This window comes from Musa acuminata, chromosome BXJ2-4 (assembly GCF_036884655.1).
Source record: "Musa acuminata AAA Group cultivar baxijiao chromosome BXJ2-4, Cavendish_Baxijiao_AAA, whole genome shotgun sequence".
Lineage (NCBI taxonomy): Eukaryota > Viridiplantae > Streptophyta > Magnoliopsida > Zingiberales > Musaceae > Musa > Musa acuminata.
In genome coordinates this window covers 33,789,155-33,805,461 of record NC_088341.1, presented here as the reverse complement: position 1 = coordinate 33,805,461, position 16,307 = coordinate 33,789,155, and the positions used below count along the sequence as shown (strand labels likewise).

The 16,307-nt window shown below is 37.9% G+C and overlaps 2 protein-coding genes across 2 annotated transcripts; both read right to left on the bottom strand.

The window, feature by feature from the left end:
- LOC103975980 (plant UBX domain-containing protein 10) lies at positions 1 to 5,342 on the bottom strand. The gene is made up of 4 exons (XM_009391143.3): positions 4,370 to 5,342; positions 3,633 to 3,803; positions 3,297 to 3,500; positions 1 to 549 (listed from the first exon to the last, which is right to left on the bottom strand). The coding sequence occupies exons 1-4, from the start codon at positions 5,174 to 5,176 to the stop codon at positions 319 to 321; spliced, it is 1,413 nt and encodes a 470-aa protein (XP_009389418.2). The 5' UTR covers positions 5,177 to 5,342; the 3' UTR covers positions 1 to 318.
- A 1,457-nt stretch (positions 5,343 to 6,799) lies between these two features.
- On the bottom strand, positions 6,800 to 14,018 carry LOC103975989 (uncharacterized). The gene is given in 10 exon segments (XM_065104941.1): positions 6,800 to 7,181; positions 7,183 to 7,329; positions 7,418 to 7,543; positions 7,621 to 7,773; positions 7,885 to 7,986; positions 8,074 to 9,188; positions 9,267 to 9,858; positions 12,579 to 12,686; positions 13,530 to 13,650; positions 13,761 to 14,018. Coding segments are annotated over 7 exon segments (2,211 nt in total). The 5' UTR covers positions 9,802 to 9,858; positions 12,579 to 12,686; positions 13,530 to 13,650; positions 13,761 to 14,018; the 3' UTR covers positions 6,800 to 7,148.
- Between the last annotated feature and the right edge of the window lie 2,289 nt (positions 14,019 to 16,307).

The following is a 16,307-nucleotide window of genomic DNA, read 5'->3' as shown; positions in this document are numbered from 1 at the left end:
TAAAGAAAATGACTGCTGCGGTTTATTAGACCTCCTATAAAGTACATAGCGCAAACAGCTAAATGAAGTCAAACACACGGCCTAACAATCAACATTATTGTACTGACCATGAACTGTAGAATCCTAATTATCATCATGAAGGAAAGGAAAAGGATCATAATAAAGGAGAAGAATTTGAGATGAATGGAGAACATCGAATCATGTTCAACAAAACACAGATGACCTTCCCTCGCGCTCTTTTTCCCTTCGTTCAGAAGCAAAGGTAGTATCTACAAGAAGCATGTAAGTACTCAAAAGGCCTGACCTCATGACTAATTCTCATGAGTCGATCTCAACGAAGAGGCTTGCCTGTGGATGCAGGCCTGCTTCCTTCAGCGTCAACGAATGCTTTTCTGACCCATAGGAAACACGGGGAAAGTTCGAAACCAGCGTGCAGTTTTCAGCTTTCAAGCACCCCAGCGAATCGACATAGTCATATAAAGAGCTAACTGTCGCTGAGCTATTGAACCTCCTTTCCTTGCGCTCTCCGGTTGGGAATCGAACGAGGACCTAATTTTAAATCCAACATCAACATCATTATTTTAACATTAAAATAACTTGATATGGACGGTTCATAGTAATTCATAGTTGACCCAAAATTCCAAAGAAACTATTTTCAAAAACAAAAAGAGGTTCAAAACAAACTACGAAAGAGGATCCAGAAGATCCTCCAGGCAACGCAATAAAAAAATTAAAATAACGGAAGTTGAGTGCATGGATCAACGTATTGGTATGCAATGTACTTGGTAGTACAATATATACCATGTATCACTCTAAGCCATAGCTGAGAACATACAACAATAGCATGCCATACTCATTAGATGCAATAACAATCATTTGTGTTCAACATATAATACAACTTTACGGTGTCAAAAAACAAAAAAAAGAATATTCATGGTATTTGATAAGCTTTGCAAATGAAATTAGAAGCTTAACCTCCTCAAACAAAAAAATTAGGTCGTGTATAAGAGACAATATAGAGACAATGGTCTATCTCTCTGCTGCCAAAATCATTAAATAAAAAAAGTAATTCAGCTAACATCAGAAAAAAAAAAAGAGACTGTTATATGTCCAGAGTCAGTATGCAGATTTCACTGGATATGCAAATTTTGTTATTTCAAGATCATCAACCAACAAAAAATTACAAAAAATCTACTCACCAAATTCGGTCACAGATTTTCTTGTACTAAACGATAAATAGTAAGGAGCAAGCAATGCTATAAAATAACTCAATGATTACTTTGCTATAGATAACTGCTAAAAACCACTGACAAACAGGTACAAATGGTACAGACATTTTATACAGATAAAAGACAGCAAATTTGGGGCTTTATTATGGTCAATCAGGTTTGTAGAGAAGAACAGCTATAACACCAGGATAAGTGATTTGATGTGAATAATTAGATACTTATAGAGTATATCTAACAAAAAAATTACAAATTTCTAGACTATAGAGTCCCAGTTAGTTTACAAAATTTTAGTACTAATAAGCCTGTAAATAGCTATACTAATAATACCTCATGTACAGACTAAGGAATTTAATGGCAAACAGAGTCTAGCAATCTGTTATTTTGGTGAAAAAAGACAAATGTTTTAGCCTTCCTCTTATCGGTGCCCCATTTTCTTTTGTAATAGGAATGTTGGATCCTTGTTTCTCTCTCGATTCAAACTTTTTTCTGAAGCTGATTTTCATTTATAGGCCTTCCCAAATCAAAATGATTGCTGAAACATGAACAAATCTCTCTCGAAGTCCTCCCAGGTCCCACTATCTGAAGCCTGTTGAACCTTGGCTGGATTGAGTCAGACTGGTGTTCAGATCAAGTCCAATATGTACTCTCTATATTGTCCTCCAATCCAGTGTTACTACCTATCACCTAACTTCCTACCAACTCCCAAAGTTCCTTAAATTTAACTCCACTAGATGCAAATACCTAATTATGTTCCCTTTTGCTGCATGGCATATTGATGTGTACACTAAAATCAATCTGTAGGTATCCTCATAAACTTTCTTTTAAAAAATACATAATTTAATTTTGACAGAACTTTTGAGGTTAACTTCTGTTCTAGAAGTTGGCCAATTTTCTCAACTTAAACCAGCAACTGTTCATGTACATTCAAACATATATTTCAATTATGCTAGAGTGAAATTTCTGTTCCAAAGTATAGATTTGTGTATGCTCCCATCAATGAAAGACTTGTTTAAATTAGTTTATAAGTTCAGACGATTGTTCAAACAAGCCCAAATAACTAAAATAACATACAAGGTGCTTTTTGTGAGTTATATCGGTTGCATTGATCCATGCCAACTACACACACCACTTTACATTAGCAACAAACCCATACAAAAGCAATATTGAGATGCCCCATATCTAGCCTGGCATGAATAAGCATCCTTTCAAATACTTGTAAATTACATACTAGCATTGACTGTAACCTTATCATTTAGTCGAACAATGTGAATTTTTTCTCAGAACCACCAAATATAGAATTTTCATATAGTAATACCAGGCTACCATTTTGAATATACGTATATCAAATGCTTGCAGACAAATCCACTAAATCTAGCATTAACTTCTACAGATTCTATGCATCTTGTAAAAATAATGATAACTATTAAATAAGTAATATATTCCCCTTCTTTCCTCTGAAACCTGCTACCCAATTGGTGACCTAATTTCTGAAAGATACATGGCAAAAGTAAAGCCCATTTTTTTTTTATCATGGTGCATTAAACAAGAAGCACAGATACTAGCAAAGATATTACATTTTCCTTCTACACTTCCAATTTTAGGTTCTCGAGATTCCAGTCGTGTTAGATTAAGCATTATGTGAGAACCACTGGACATTTCAGTCACGTTCGACTTGAACTCATGACCATTGTGATGGTAATTATGTCAATAAGAAACATGTATAACGCAAGTAATCAATGACATCTAGAATATAATTTTGTTAGCAAAAGGAGAAAATTTCTTGAGAGCAAAACAAACTTATGATTCACAAAGACATTTGTTTTTCTCTGGTCAGCTGCAGCATATTTTTATATGCAAAAAATGACAAGAATTGTTTCAAATGATAAGTTCTGTCATAACTATTCCAGCAGTATTGGGTAACAATTTCACAAGGCATCTTACAACTAGGTCAGGACAGTATTTAACTGTCATTTTATATGACATGAGAAAGTATCACAAGTTAGCAGACAAGGTAAAGAATTAACACTATATTCAAATTCAGTTATCAAATACTTCCATGATACTTACTTGCGTAACATCAGGCCCTTTGTCAGGCTCAGGACCCAGTGATATTGCTTTCTCTTGCTGTCTTCTAGCAAGAGCAGCTTCTTTCTCAGCAGCTTCACGTGCTGCTCTTTCCAAGGCCTCTTCTTCTTCTTTACGCTTCCTTTCAGCTTCTTCAGCTTCTCTCTTTAACCTCTCTTCTTCTTCTCTCCTCTGACGCTCTCTGGCCTGGTTTAACAGAAGTTTTACAGTTTTTAGATGCGAACAAGGTTTACATAGATATCCCATTTGGTAAAACATTATTGCCTGTGAAATCTCATCACAAAGCATACTGCAACTTAGACCAAGAAAGCGGCGTACTTGATCAGCTTCAAGTGCTGCTCTATATGCGGCGTCTTGTTCTTCTCGCAATCGCTGATTGTTTCGCCGTTCTTCTGCATCAAGTCTTGCTACAACCAATGATGGAGCACACTCCTCTACTACACGTTGAAGGATGGTAAGCATTTCTTCTGGAGACTTGGATCCCTCGATCTGTAGAGCGTAGTATAAGGGACAACTGGAAAGTCATTAAGAAATTATGGCATCCACTATGTATATAAGCAAAGATTCCATGTAAACAGAATGCAGAAAGAGACAAAAATGTTAATGTCGATTGTGAACCTTAGAAGCATCAGCTAGACATCACCCACAAGCAAAAAGTAAAGAACAAGTAAGGTACCTTTGTGCTTGAAAGAAAAATTAGTCCAAGATGAGCAATTGAATTTTATCTCAATTATTCACATTCATAAAAATGAAATATGAGTATATATTACTTGTTTATAAAAGTGTGAGTACATAGAGATTTTGCACATGAGAATAATTATAAAATACTCCAAACCACTTGTCATACGATTTGATATAGATCAGTCTATAGTAATGCCAAATGGTTGGGCTGCTACTACAAAATGTGTCATTTTCTCTAGCAACAACAATCTAAGGTCCTCTGTAATTTACAGTGGCATAATCTTGTTCCAGTCCAGATATCAAGTTCAAGAAAAACTCAAATGCATAAAAATGCATACAAAGTAAATAAAAGAACAACACAAAGACTGACACACCTGCTGAAGTAGAACAATCCTCTGGTTAGTGGAAGGCATGACCAGGGCACAGAAGGGGAACCGTGATGCCTTAAGGCTATTGCTCATCTTGAATCCTTCCTCCCTCCTTATGCTCCCGCCCCAGGCCACAAAGTTCTCGTTCACAAATGCCGCCACTGCGGGTGAACACAGGCATCCCTCGCAGAAGGCCGGCACGTCCGGGTGTTCCGGCGAGTGCAGGTACACGAACATCAGCTTATACTCCCGCTGGGATCGATGGAGGGCGTCCATGAACCCCTCTGCGACGAAACGGGGCCCTGTGCCGGAGGCGGCGCCTCCGTAGTCCCTCTCAAAGGCCGCGACGAAGTCCGCAGCCTCAGCTGCGGAGGCGGAGAGGGGGATCAGGCGGTCGGCCTCCTGATCCCTCGGCGCGGCGGAAATGCCAAGAAGACCGAGGGTCCGGGATAGGACCCCGCCGGCGATCCAGAAACCAAGGCCAACGGCGCCGGTGACAAGGTGGACTCCGCCGGACACGACGTAGAAAGGGAGGGTGACGATTTTCCAGGCAAGACCAGGAGGAGGGGCGGCGACTGCGGGCGGGGCGGAGGAGGAGGCCGCAGCGACAGAGAGGGGAATGGAGGAGGAGGCCGCAGCGGAAGAGGGGGGAATGGAGGAGGAGGAGGACGGGGCAGCATGGGAGGTGAAAGAGGAGATTGCTAGCTCGAGGTCCCAGTTGTGGGCGGAGAGGATCTCGGTGCAGAGGTCGGGGTCGTCGAGGCCAGTGATGGCCTGGAAGTAGGCCAATTTCTCGTCGGATCCATCCGCCATGGCTGCTACTTCTCGCTTCGTCGAGATCGATGCCACTAGGTTTTCTTTGATTAGGGAGTTGGGGTTCGACTCTCCAAATCAAAGAAAGGGCTCTTTATTTGCCAGCTTTCTTCTCCTTCCACCTTGAATCCCGAAGGTTCTCTCGATGTCGCTTGTTTCGCATCTTTTCGAGTGCTAATATACGATCGATACTAATTTCGATTATATATATATATATATATTCTTTAATTCTTGATAACTATAATAAAATTCCCAAAACGTCTTGACATATCCATTTTAAGTGAATGGGAATCTTATAATTTTACATATAAATCCTGGCTAATTACGTTAAATCTCTTTAGCATCTCGATTACTAAACTTAAAAAATTTATATTAAAATATCTATAATTAAAATATTTAATCTTATTTATCCTAATATTATTGATTTTATTGACGGACAATACATCACGTGACAACGAATGATATAAAAATAATAGATAAAAAAATAATTTTAATGATGATATAAGATGATGAAATCGTGGGTGACAATCGACCTCATCGATTTCGATCCGAACATCGACGATGAAAAAAAAAAAAAGTATCTAATTCATGTTCCTTTTAACGTGACTCTACCAGTCTGCTTATCTGCAACCATGTTATTCTAATTGATGTTCCATAACCCTGTAACCTTTTTATCAGAGCAATCTTCGAAGTAATTAGAGCCTCTGCTATCTTAGAATATATATGTGAGTAAAGATATATGGATACACGCCGATCACTACACGTCGGCGATCCTTCTTCAGCACTTATGTGGATATAGTCTCTTTGACTATTTCAGATGATGTTTTAGAGAAGTGGCACAAAGGATTCAACTGTGTTGACAAGGGATGTGAACACTCAAAACTCTTTTGATTTTCTAGAAGGATGTGGGTCTCGTTTACCACAGGATACAGAAGACAATGATAGCATCGTACATGCAATATCCACTTTCATTCCTCGGTAATCCCGAGCAAAATCAACAATGATATTAGTTCATGATCAAATTGGTAAATATATCAATGATTGAAAGAAGAAAAATAAAATAAAATAAATAAATGATGATGGAAGAAGATGATAGCGGAAGAGGAGGAAGAAGAAGAGGGATGAGGAAAGAAGAAAAAAAAAATGATGAAAAGAAAATAGGGTAGAGGAATAAAAAAAGAAAAGATAATGATGGAGGAAGAAAAAAATAGAAAAGAGATTAGGAAACACAATCATGTTTGAAGACAACAAGAGGTGAGATGCATAATATGACATGGTTCTACATTCCCCACACACAAAGAAGAGAGAAGAGGGCTATTCCCTACACACAAAGAAGAAAGCTTACTGTTCATGAACCCTATTTGATGTAGAAAGTTACCCTAATTGAAATGAAAAACTTTCTTTTAAATATCTTATGGGTTGAACAGGACTATCTAAAACAGAAGTAATCCGTGTATCGATTAACATCTAAATTGATACATACCAACCGTTTGGCACCAATCCTTATGAAACATCATTCCATATCTATGACATCAGATTTTTTTAAATCACAGCTTAATTCTACTAAGGAGAATAACAATGAGCCTGTAGACAGCATCAAGCACATTATAACAGCCAATTCCATCATTTAAACAGGTTAGATTACTTACTGGAGGTCAGAGTCTGGACGACTTGACAGACTTTACATGGTTAAAAGCAATAGATATCTCAATCCAATGCACACATCATGACATGATGAGATTTGATGAATATGCCTTTTCTTCAAGCCTAGATATTACATTGGCAGCTGCAAACTCTATCAACCGTCAGTGGCGGTATCCATGGTTGACTACCTGCCTACACATCGAATGGTATGTTTGACCACATCATTTGCCATCTTGATAGCAGGACTTTTTACCTTCAAGATTTCAGGATGCCATACTCGACACGTGTAGCTTCAAGCATTTATAGAGCTAACGCATGTATTAGATCATCACAACCTGTCAGATACACTAACTGGAACTAACAATAGGAGATTGATGATATCCAGGGAACACTGGAGCTCCTTTATCCATGACCTTATTCGCTAGATCACCGGATCTCAAGCAGCTGTTTTGTTGTAAAAGTTGGATGAGTGACAAAAATATATCCATCCTCGTCACCTCCCTGTTTGCCTACAGTGGAATGGAAACACAGCTTTGACTGCTGAACATAGTATCTAGCATGTAGAAATTTGTTTAAAATTCTTAAAATGAAACCTACCTCAACCAGGAATCTTGCCCAAATTTTACGCTCACGAATCTCCATTATTCCCTTCAAGATTATCAAGCCAAATCCACGTATGATATCTGCTATCTCAAGAAAGAGTCCTCGGTCTTCACAAACCATCTGCACTCACATGATGTGGCCAATTCTCAGTTCTTGGAACTAGAAGTAAAAAAAATTATGCTGCCTGCTATTTTTACCTCAACTAGCATCTGGCCTGGGGGTGTGAGATCCTCAACTATTATTGGACAGACCATTGTTTGCCCTGCCACTTCATATGCCCAGGTTGCACCACCACCGCCAACACCACCAGAATTGTCTTTTAAAACAACACCACTCTCCTCACCAATAATCTACAAAATTCATATAATGATATAAGGAGTAAATGAAAAACAGACTAAGAAATATGTTGCTTGCAATAAGCACATCGAAAACAAGAATGAAGCTACAAAATTAGTTGGTACCTTGGGCTCATCAGCTTGTTTGAGTTTGTCTGCATACTTTGTCACACTTTGCAAAAAGAGCATATGTTTGATCGTTTTGTCCAATAGAGCATCAATGCTACACTGTTAAGTCCCAGAAAAGCATATGATAAACAAAGAATAAAAATAATGCAGAAACAAATTCAGTTAATCACAAAGTTCCGAGTGTACCTTTGCACCATTGGGCACAATCTCCCTCAATTCTTTGAGACGATCTTGTATCTGTTGACGATCTTTTGGTCTTGGCCGTGTACTTTCACCAGGTCTTGCCCTTTTCTTAACAACTTTTGCAGCTTCTTCAGGCTTCTTGGGCTGATTCAGAACAGAATTCTCAGTATTCATACTGCAGCTATCATCAATCCATGAACAGATGGTGGTGTTTGAGAGTTCTTGTTTTGGAGATCCATGACCAATTTCAGAGTTACAGTAAGGCAACAGAACACCAGATGTACCGTTTATGGTAGGAACACCTAGTGATGGAACCAGATTGCTGTACACTGAAGGTCCAACCAAACTAGTAGAAAATTGATTCTCCAAATTAGGACCAGATATGGCATGAACATATTTGGCAGCAGAACCATGAGAAGATGCTTTATTTAGGTGGTCACCGACAATAGCATCCAGTAATTGTTGAAGACTAGATTCTGAGAACAGCCCTTTATCACCACGAGGACGTAAGCCCATCTCTGTCACTGAGATGCAATCTGAATCAGCACTCATATTCGAACAACTGTTATGGCCAGTATTATCATCCCACAACTCATGCACAAAGTCTTTTGGCCTCATATCTAACTGCATGCCATCAAACAGGTCATTATCAGAAAGTGGTTGCACAGGTGATAATGAAGACTGCTCTTTATCATTTTCTAGGACCAGTGAATTAACTGCAGCTGAAATGGAACTCTCAACTTGCTTCCCAGATGATCCATTAATCAAGTTGTAGCCAGTAGGTCCAGCAGGTATAGACCTGGCACCCAGCAGGTTCTCATTCATTTGTGTTGTTACATCATCAATAACATGCTCTGATTGTTGATGACAATGGCTAGCCACTAAAGCATCTTTAGGATGACATAGATTTTCAGGTGTCAAGTCTGAAGGATCAGTGACAAAATCATTTAGATGCTCTGAAGCAAAAGAGGAGAAAAGGCCAGAAGGCTTGCTACCGTATAGAGCACCCAAAGGCAAAGGTAACTTCTCTGCGCCATAAATGCAAGCTTTGACAACATTTGAAGATCTTGCTTTGGGAATGGAATCATGTAATGCAAATTTGCTAGACGATGGAGAATCTGCACAAAATTTATGCAATATATTCATACAATGAAAAGGAAGATTTGAATTTGTAAGAACTAAGTGATTCCGCATACCAGATGACAGCCCGTGCTCCATCATTGGCATATTAAAAATGTTGCTAGAGCAATTAACTGTCTTCAAGTACGTCACACCTGAATTTTCTGGATGATGAGAAATAGATAGAAATTTGCTATTGGGTGTCACTTGAACTTGAGCTTGAACAGAGGCTGCATTTTGTTGCTCTGTCAAGTCAAATGAGGAATTTCTACTCGTGAAGAATGTATTCTGGAATGAGTTGCAGAAGTCTCTAGAATCACCAGTAGAACAAGTTACTGGGGTTTCTACTGCAAAAGGATTCATTTTGCTTTTATGAGAACTGGAACCATGATAAGACTCCAAAGAGAATATATGGGGAGCCATAGCTCGTCCACCTAAAGTGTTGGTGTTATTTAGCTGCTCTCTATAGGCTTCATGGATTGTATTGGTGTTCTGGTAACAGGAATAAGCATCTCCTGAAGAACTTGTAAAACCAAATGCTCCATGCTGATCATGAAACTCCACTTCTTCATGAGTATCTATGCATTGGAAATGTCCTGTCACGCTCTCCATTAGCTGGACTAAGCACTTGGCTTGATTTAAAATCCAAATATCAGGAATATGTTAGGCCTGTACCAGAATGAATCATGATCAACATCAGAAATGATAAAGAGTTCATCAAGTGATTTGGAAATAATCATCATGGTAAACAATAAGAGTTCCAAACGATAAGAGAAATAATTGGCATTAAGTTGAGGAAAATGCAACATAGACCTATTCTTGTTCTATGTGGCACATATTGAAGAGGCTTGGAACAAAAATAAAATAAAACATTATGGCAACAAACAAATGAAGGATATCCTATATGTCTCCTGTCCAAGGCAATACATCCCTGCCTTATGCAATACCAGGACTTTGTTCATGCCTATTAACCACCACGGATAACCTTCATTTTCACATGTAACATATCTTTTTAAAATGACCAAAACAGCCCAATTAATTTGCTATTTGTTTTGATCAAATGCATCAATTTTTTTTACAGAAAATACTTTTTAAAGGTCTACTGCCTTGAGGTTTGAACTTTCCTATGTTGTAAAGGTTCACAATTATTAAGTTCCCATGGTAACAGAGTACTTCTATGATGAACAAAAACAATTACAAGTTATTTTGAGGGAAACACAACATGGAAGTTTATTTATAGAAGGGGACTTATTCTAGAAGATTTTGGACATAGCTAACACTCCCACAAGAGTTCATCTTATGTTTCTCATGCATACCAATGCAATTAGATGATCCTAGCCATAGACTACGAAGATTTGACATGCTGCCCTAAATGCCCATGTTGTGTTTGGAATATATTTTAGGTTCAATGCTACTATAAAACACCACAACAAAACGCTCCAGGTGCTAGCATCAATAAATATTCCCTGCTACTTGACAAGTCTGCATATTTGCTTCAATAGTAAGAATAGTTGAAATTATGAACAACATATAAGGAGTGGTTAGATCAATATGTGCAAAATCTTTAACTTCTAAAGTTGAAAAAGATTTGGCATATCACTATATCTTGACTGCCATCACTTACTAAACTACACAATTTTTGTAAGAGAATGGTTTATACATATAGCATTCCAGAATAAACTTTTTGGATCTCTCCGTCTGTTTACGGTTTTACTTATTTGTTTAAGTGAATTAATTTACTTAATTATCTAAATCTGAACCATCATCGTCATCAATAGCATATAACACGTTTTCATAATGGACTTTTATATTCATCCTGTTACAAGCATGGCCAATATGCTCACAATAATTTATTCTTAGGATTGTTAACATTTTTAGATTTTACATTTCAGTACAGTCAGCAATTGACAAATTAATGGCCATATATATTTTCCTCATTCTGTTCCACATTTGTGTTATTTGTTTAAATATATGATTTGCCATAGATCAAAATGAATAATGTGATAATGATCTTAATATAGAATGGGCACTGTGTAGCAATTTTGCATGGGTGGCAAACTTCTTTACTTGTCATCTTACTTCCATAGTGTGACAGTTCCCTAATGTTTGAAGCATATGGAGAGAAAGAGTCATCATCTTTTAAATATGACAGAACATCAAATGTCATAAATTCACAGAAAGGAAGTCCAGCATCATTATTGGAAAGGTTCAAGTCATGTAAACAAGAGATGATTAAGTTATTGAAAGTTAACACATCTAAATGAACATTATTTAACTTGACAGGAATCATAGCAGAAATCTTTCTTTTACATAATCATCCATTCAAGAGTTTTCTTGATTTTCTATGTAAGCTGCGTTTTTTCACCAGGTCTTATGCTTCAGTTAAAATTCATACTCTGGTTCCCTCATTCTTAGACATTTATATTTCAAGAGAATCGGCTCATTCTTTCACAAGCTTAATGTCTTCAAAGGAATATTTGATTCATGAAGCTTAATTTCATCAAAGGCGCCATTCTTTATGGTGTAATTTAAGCCTGGAATGTCGAAGAAATCACCAATATTAGTGCATACTTCCAGTGGTAGTTATTTGTAGTTCAGCAGCCAAACTTAAGAAAGCATCCCATTTACTGATTTAGATAAGTAATTGATTTAATGGTTTATATTATTTAGTAAACCTGCACTTAACTGAATAAGAACATAAAAGAACCAAGCAAGAATCTTGCTTCCAGCCAACTGACATATATTTACCTTGAAAAGGAGATATTATTGAGCAATAAACTAAACTTCTTATTAATTAAAGACACCGCAGCATCCATCGATACATTACTTAAGAAGTAACAGTGTCTGTATGATGCAAATACCAGAGGTCTTAATTTTTCAGCAGTACAAACAAAAATGAAGTACAAGCAAAGACACACTTTCCAATTTTGCTTTCAGAAGCAGCAAAGTAATCAAATTCTAGATACTATCTTAATATATAAAAGAATAATACTACAAGGGTCCATGTGGTGGTACTACATACATTTGGATTATTTTTTTTTGAATTATGAAAAGATGACACAAGCAAAAGTAGCCTTTGCAAGACACTAACCACTACAGAGCATATGCAATTTAATGGATGAATGTTTCATATTTTTTTAAGGCTTCTTTTAACATATGGAAGAATGAGACAGATGTGAAATTTGTTCTCCATATGACTTGCAAATACGTATGTTGCCTAAAACATGTATTCTAATGCCTCTAAACAATTTTGCATACCTTCCAATTTTAACTTTCTGATATACTTTTAACAAGATAAAAATATCAAGAAATATTCTCATCTTTTTATTAAGCATGTAAGTATGGCAAAGAGTGTGTGCAACTTAATACAAAAAGATATTCAGCTCTACCTTAGACAACTTCAGCTGGCTAGAAGAGACGCTGAAACTAGATCTCAACTATAAGAATAGTGGCAAATTCACTAATGCTTTTCACTTGTAACCTCTCCAACAACTATTCTGCACAACAAGAAACAGAAGAAGATGTTGGCATTCCAAAAGAACAATTATTTTTGCAACTAATAAACATAGATCATCAGAACATTTGGATTTTTCACGAAGCTATGCATACAAGTAATAAGAAACTACTCAAAAAAATATGTATTTACACAAATAAAAAATAGTAAACCCAGGAAGACATCAGCTAAACTATATAGGAAGAATATGTGGGGAAGAGTAATTAGACTAAATTAACCCTGAAAATTGAGCAAGAGATATGTCCAATTGTTAAAGAAATTCACACATCAAGCACTTTAGACCAAGAAATGTCCCACAAAACTGAATTGGATCATACTATTGATACCCAACGCAATAATAAAATGAAGAAAGCAAGTGTAGTCCAGTTAAAACACGACAAATGGTAGCACCCTTATCCTAACATACCGTAGAAAGATCTTTTCAGTTTTTCTAAAAAGGAACTTCAGCACATACGTACAAGTCTTCTAGATCTAAATCTTTTGTCAAGGAAAACTACTGGTAGTTCAATTGCAAGAAGCTCGTTTCTAACAGAACAAGAATTTATAGCCCCTTAAAGAACCACAAATCGTTTTTCTTTCTGTTGCTTTGGCAAAAAAGAGAGAACTTTTACCAGGAAGGGGAAAAGAAAGGGCAAGGCTTCTTTTTTTTTTCTACTGCAGTATAAGAGGAAAGCCGTCCATCACAGGCAAGCAAAACCCAAAGAATATTCTCTTTCAACCATCAAGAACCAAACCAACATATACGCATCAACAAAAGAAAATGTCAATAAAGACGACTGCTGAGAAATCCTTCAATCTCAAAAGCAAGAAAAGGACTGACTCTTACCGGAGAACTATGTTCCATTCATGTCATATTCCAACAGTTTGGGGATAAGGTAGGGAACATAATAAGGAAGAAGCAGGCGTAAATCGAACCCCCAAAGAATCCATGAAGCTTACATCGGTTCCTAACGCAAGAAAACAAAAGATACCGCAGGCGTCTGTAAAAACAAACCCGAAAAGATTCCGAATCCGGGAACCGAATGCAAACAAGTTAGAGATCACAGCCGATCCCTACCCATAATCTTGGCGGTCGACGCACCAGACCAGAGCACACCGCCGTCGCCGCCACCACAGACCCGCGCGCGCCTACCTCATCCCCTGCTCGGCCGACGCCGCCTCCGAGAACACCTCCTCTGTCCGAGATGCCAAGGAAAGAGAACAGAACCAAGAAGGAGCAGAAAAAGAAACCCTAAAGCTAACCTCGCTTTTGCTCTCCCACTCCCCTCACAGTCTCTCTCGCGCGCTCTCTCCTCTCTGTCTCTCTCTCTCTCTCTCTCTCTCCCTTCGAGGGAGGGAAAGGCGGTTCAAGTAGCTGTCGGGTCGACCGGGCCCGGTCCAGACACCGGTTTCCAGATGCCAAAAATAATAATAATAAATAGATAAATAAATAAAAATCGCAGTTGGGGGGCGTTATAGGTATAAAGATCGGCGATCTTTTGGCGATGGGATATTAGTGGGCTCCCTCGTGAAAGGGAGAGAGAGGGTGAATATTTTTATCTGATTATTTAATGGTAATTATGACGAACAACACATGCACCAGAGAAAAGGTAAATGTGATATCTTCTCCATTAATAAGTTGGCAAATTCTTAATTAATGATGATAATTAAGAGAGATAGTATGATTAGAGAAGAGGTAAATGTGATATCTTCTCCATAAATAAGTTGGTAAAATATGCTCCAAAAGGGAATAATACATATTGCAAAACACATAATTTCCTCATAAAATAATCTCTCTTAGTTCTTTTGTTTAAAATTGTAGCTGTAAAGTTATGTGAGACCTACTTACATAATTTGAATTAATTGGTGATATAAGGTGAGGCTTTTACTAACATGGCTTAATTCTGTGGGACAGTACATTACCTGCATTCAACACAGCTTTCAAGAGTTCTTAATCTCCTTAGACTGCTAGGATAGTGATGAAGCCTAACCAAGATGGAATCAAAAAGTCTTTCTTTCTCCATATACATGTGTATTTTATATATGACACCAAGGTGCATAAATTCTTGCATTCCGGTTGCAGAATTCTTTTATGAACTGGGACTCTCTTTCAGGTAAAATATAAATCTATAGACATTGTCTGCCTACTCTTATACTTTTATGGGTGTAAGATAAGGTTGTAATCCCCTAAAAAAAGAGAATGGATTATATATGCTGTACCAGATCAGTCCCTCCTCTCCTATTTCTGAGTGTTTTTGTTTTGTGCCAGTGAACTGTATCTACTATTGTGCTGGGACCTCCACAGGCCACTACCCTAAACTTTAGAGATCACCTGTCACACTCTCTCACTCTCTCTCTTTCTCTCACTCTCTCTGAACCACAAGCTAAAGCTCTCTGGCTATGGAATCCAAGGTCCACAGTCATAAAGTGTAGGGATCATCCATCATAAGGCATAATGTCTGTCTAGGACAATGGCACTCACCCCTTCCCTCACAGAACCAAGAGATATGACCTCTCTCTTTAATATGATAAGACCCACACAACATAGGAATCTTGACTAGAAGCTTTAACCTTGAAAAAAACCTAACGACAGAGAAAGAGGAAAAAGAAATGGTTCATACAGTAAACATCTAGAGCCTGTGGTGGTGTTATCCTTGGCTCACTTGGCATTCCAACAACACAAGTGATTATTCTATTGTTGCTAATCCGATCATACTTGTTCACCTATGATTGAGAGCCTACCAAAGGAATATTTCATGGTTTTCCTACTGAGTTTGTTTGAGTCAGCCCTTACGATTATTCCATGGATGCGGTGGTCTGGGGGAAACCCTAACCCACCATCATCATCATCTTGTGGGTGGGAAAAGCTCGAGGGTGGGGGTCCACCACTGGATGCTGCAAGCACAAAGGTGTTCCCATTATTCTTGGCATCAAGCCCTATAATTTTGTCTCCTTAAGCTTCTGAAAGTGTTCCCCCTTAATCATGGCCGCTCACAGCAGGGTCAATGGCCTCAGAAAGTGCTGCTTTCCTTGTGTTTTCACTCAGTTTTCTTTTGCAGAAAGAGAGCCGGTGAAAAGAGGGGCAGTGTGTTGCTGGTTGTGGATGACACCAGAGCAAAAAAGAAGATAACCCCATGTGAGTTCACTGTGGACTGAAATGCTGCATCAACTGTGTCCTTTGTTTACTTGATGTTCTTTTCCACTTGGCTCCTGCTGATAAAAAACCTAGTGTTCTGTCCCTCAACGAGCCTACTGTTTGTTGCCTGCAGTGAGTGACTGTTTAGATGTTGTATCTATCTAGTTGTGCAGCTACTTGTTTGTTCTCTTGGAAGATTTTGGTTCTTTCATTCTTTTCTCCATGGAAAAAGTATCAAGTAGGGCTGCAAGTATTTCAATAGCCAATTTGCAAGAACTCAACTGCAGGACAAACATAAACTACAAATAATAGTGGTCATCAACAAGAGCAAACAAGATATATATCATCCCATGCACCTATTACAATACTATGGATTCATATTTCTTTGGAAGTACAACAATGAAGATTTTAAGCTCATTTTGCTCTCCCAAGCAGTTATATTGCAGTAAGATATGGTTTTCATAATTTCGGGCAGAGAACATCAGCTTA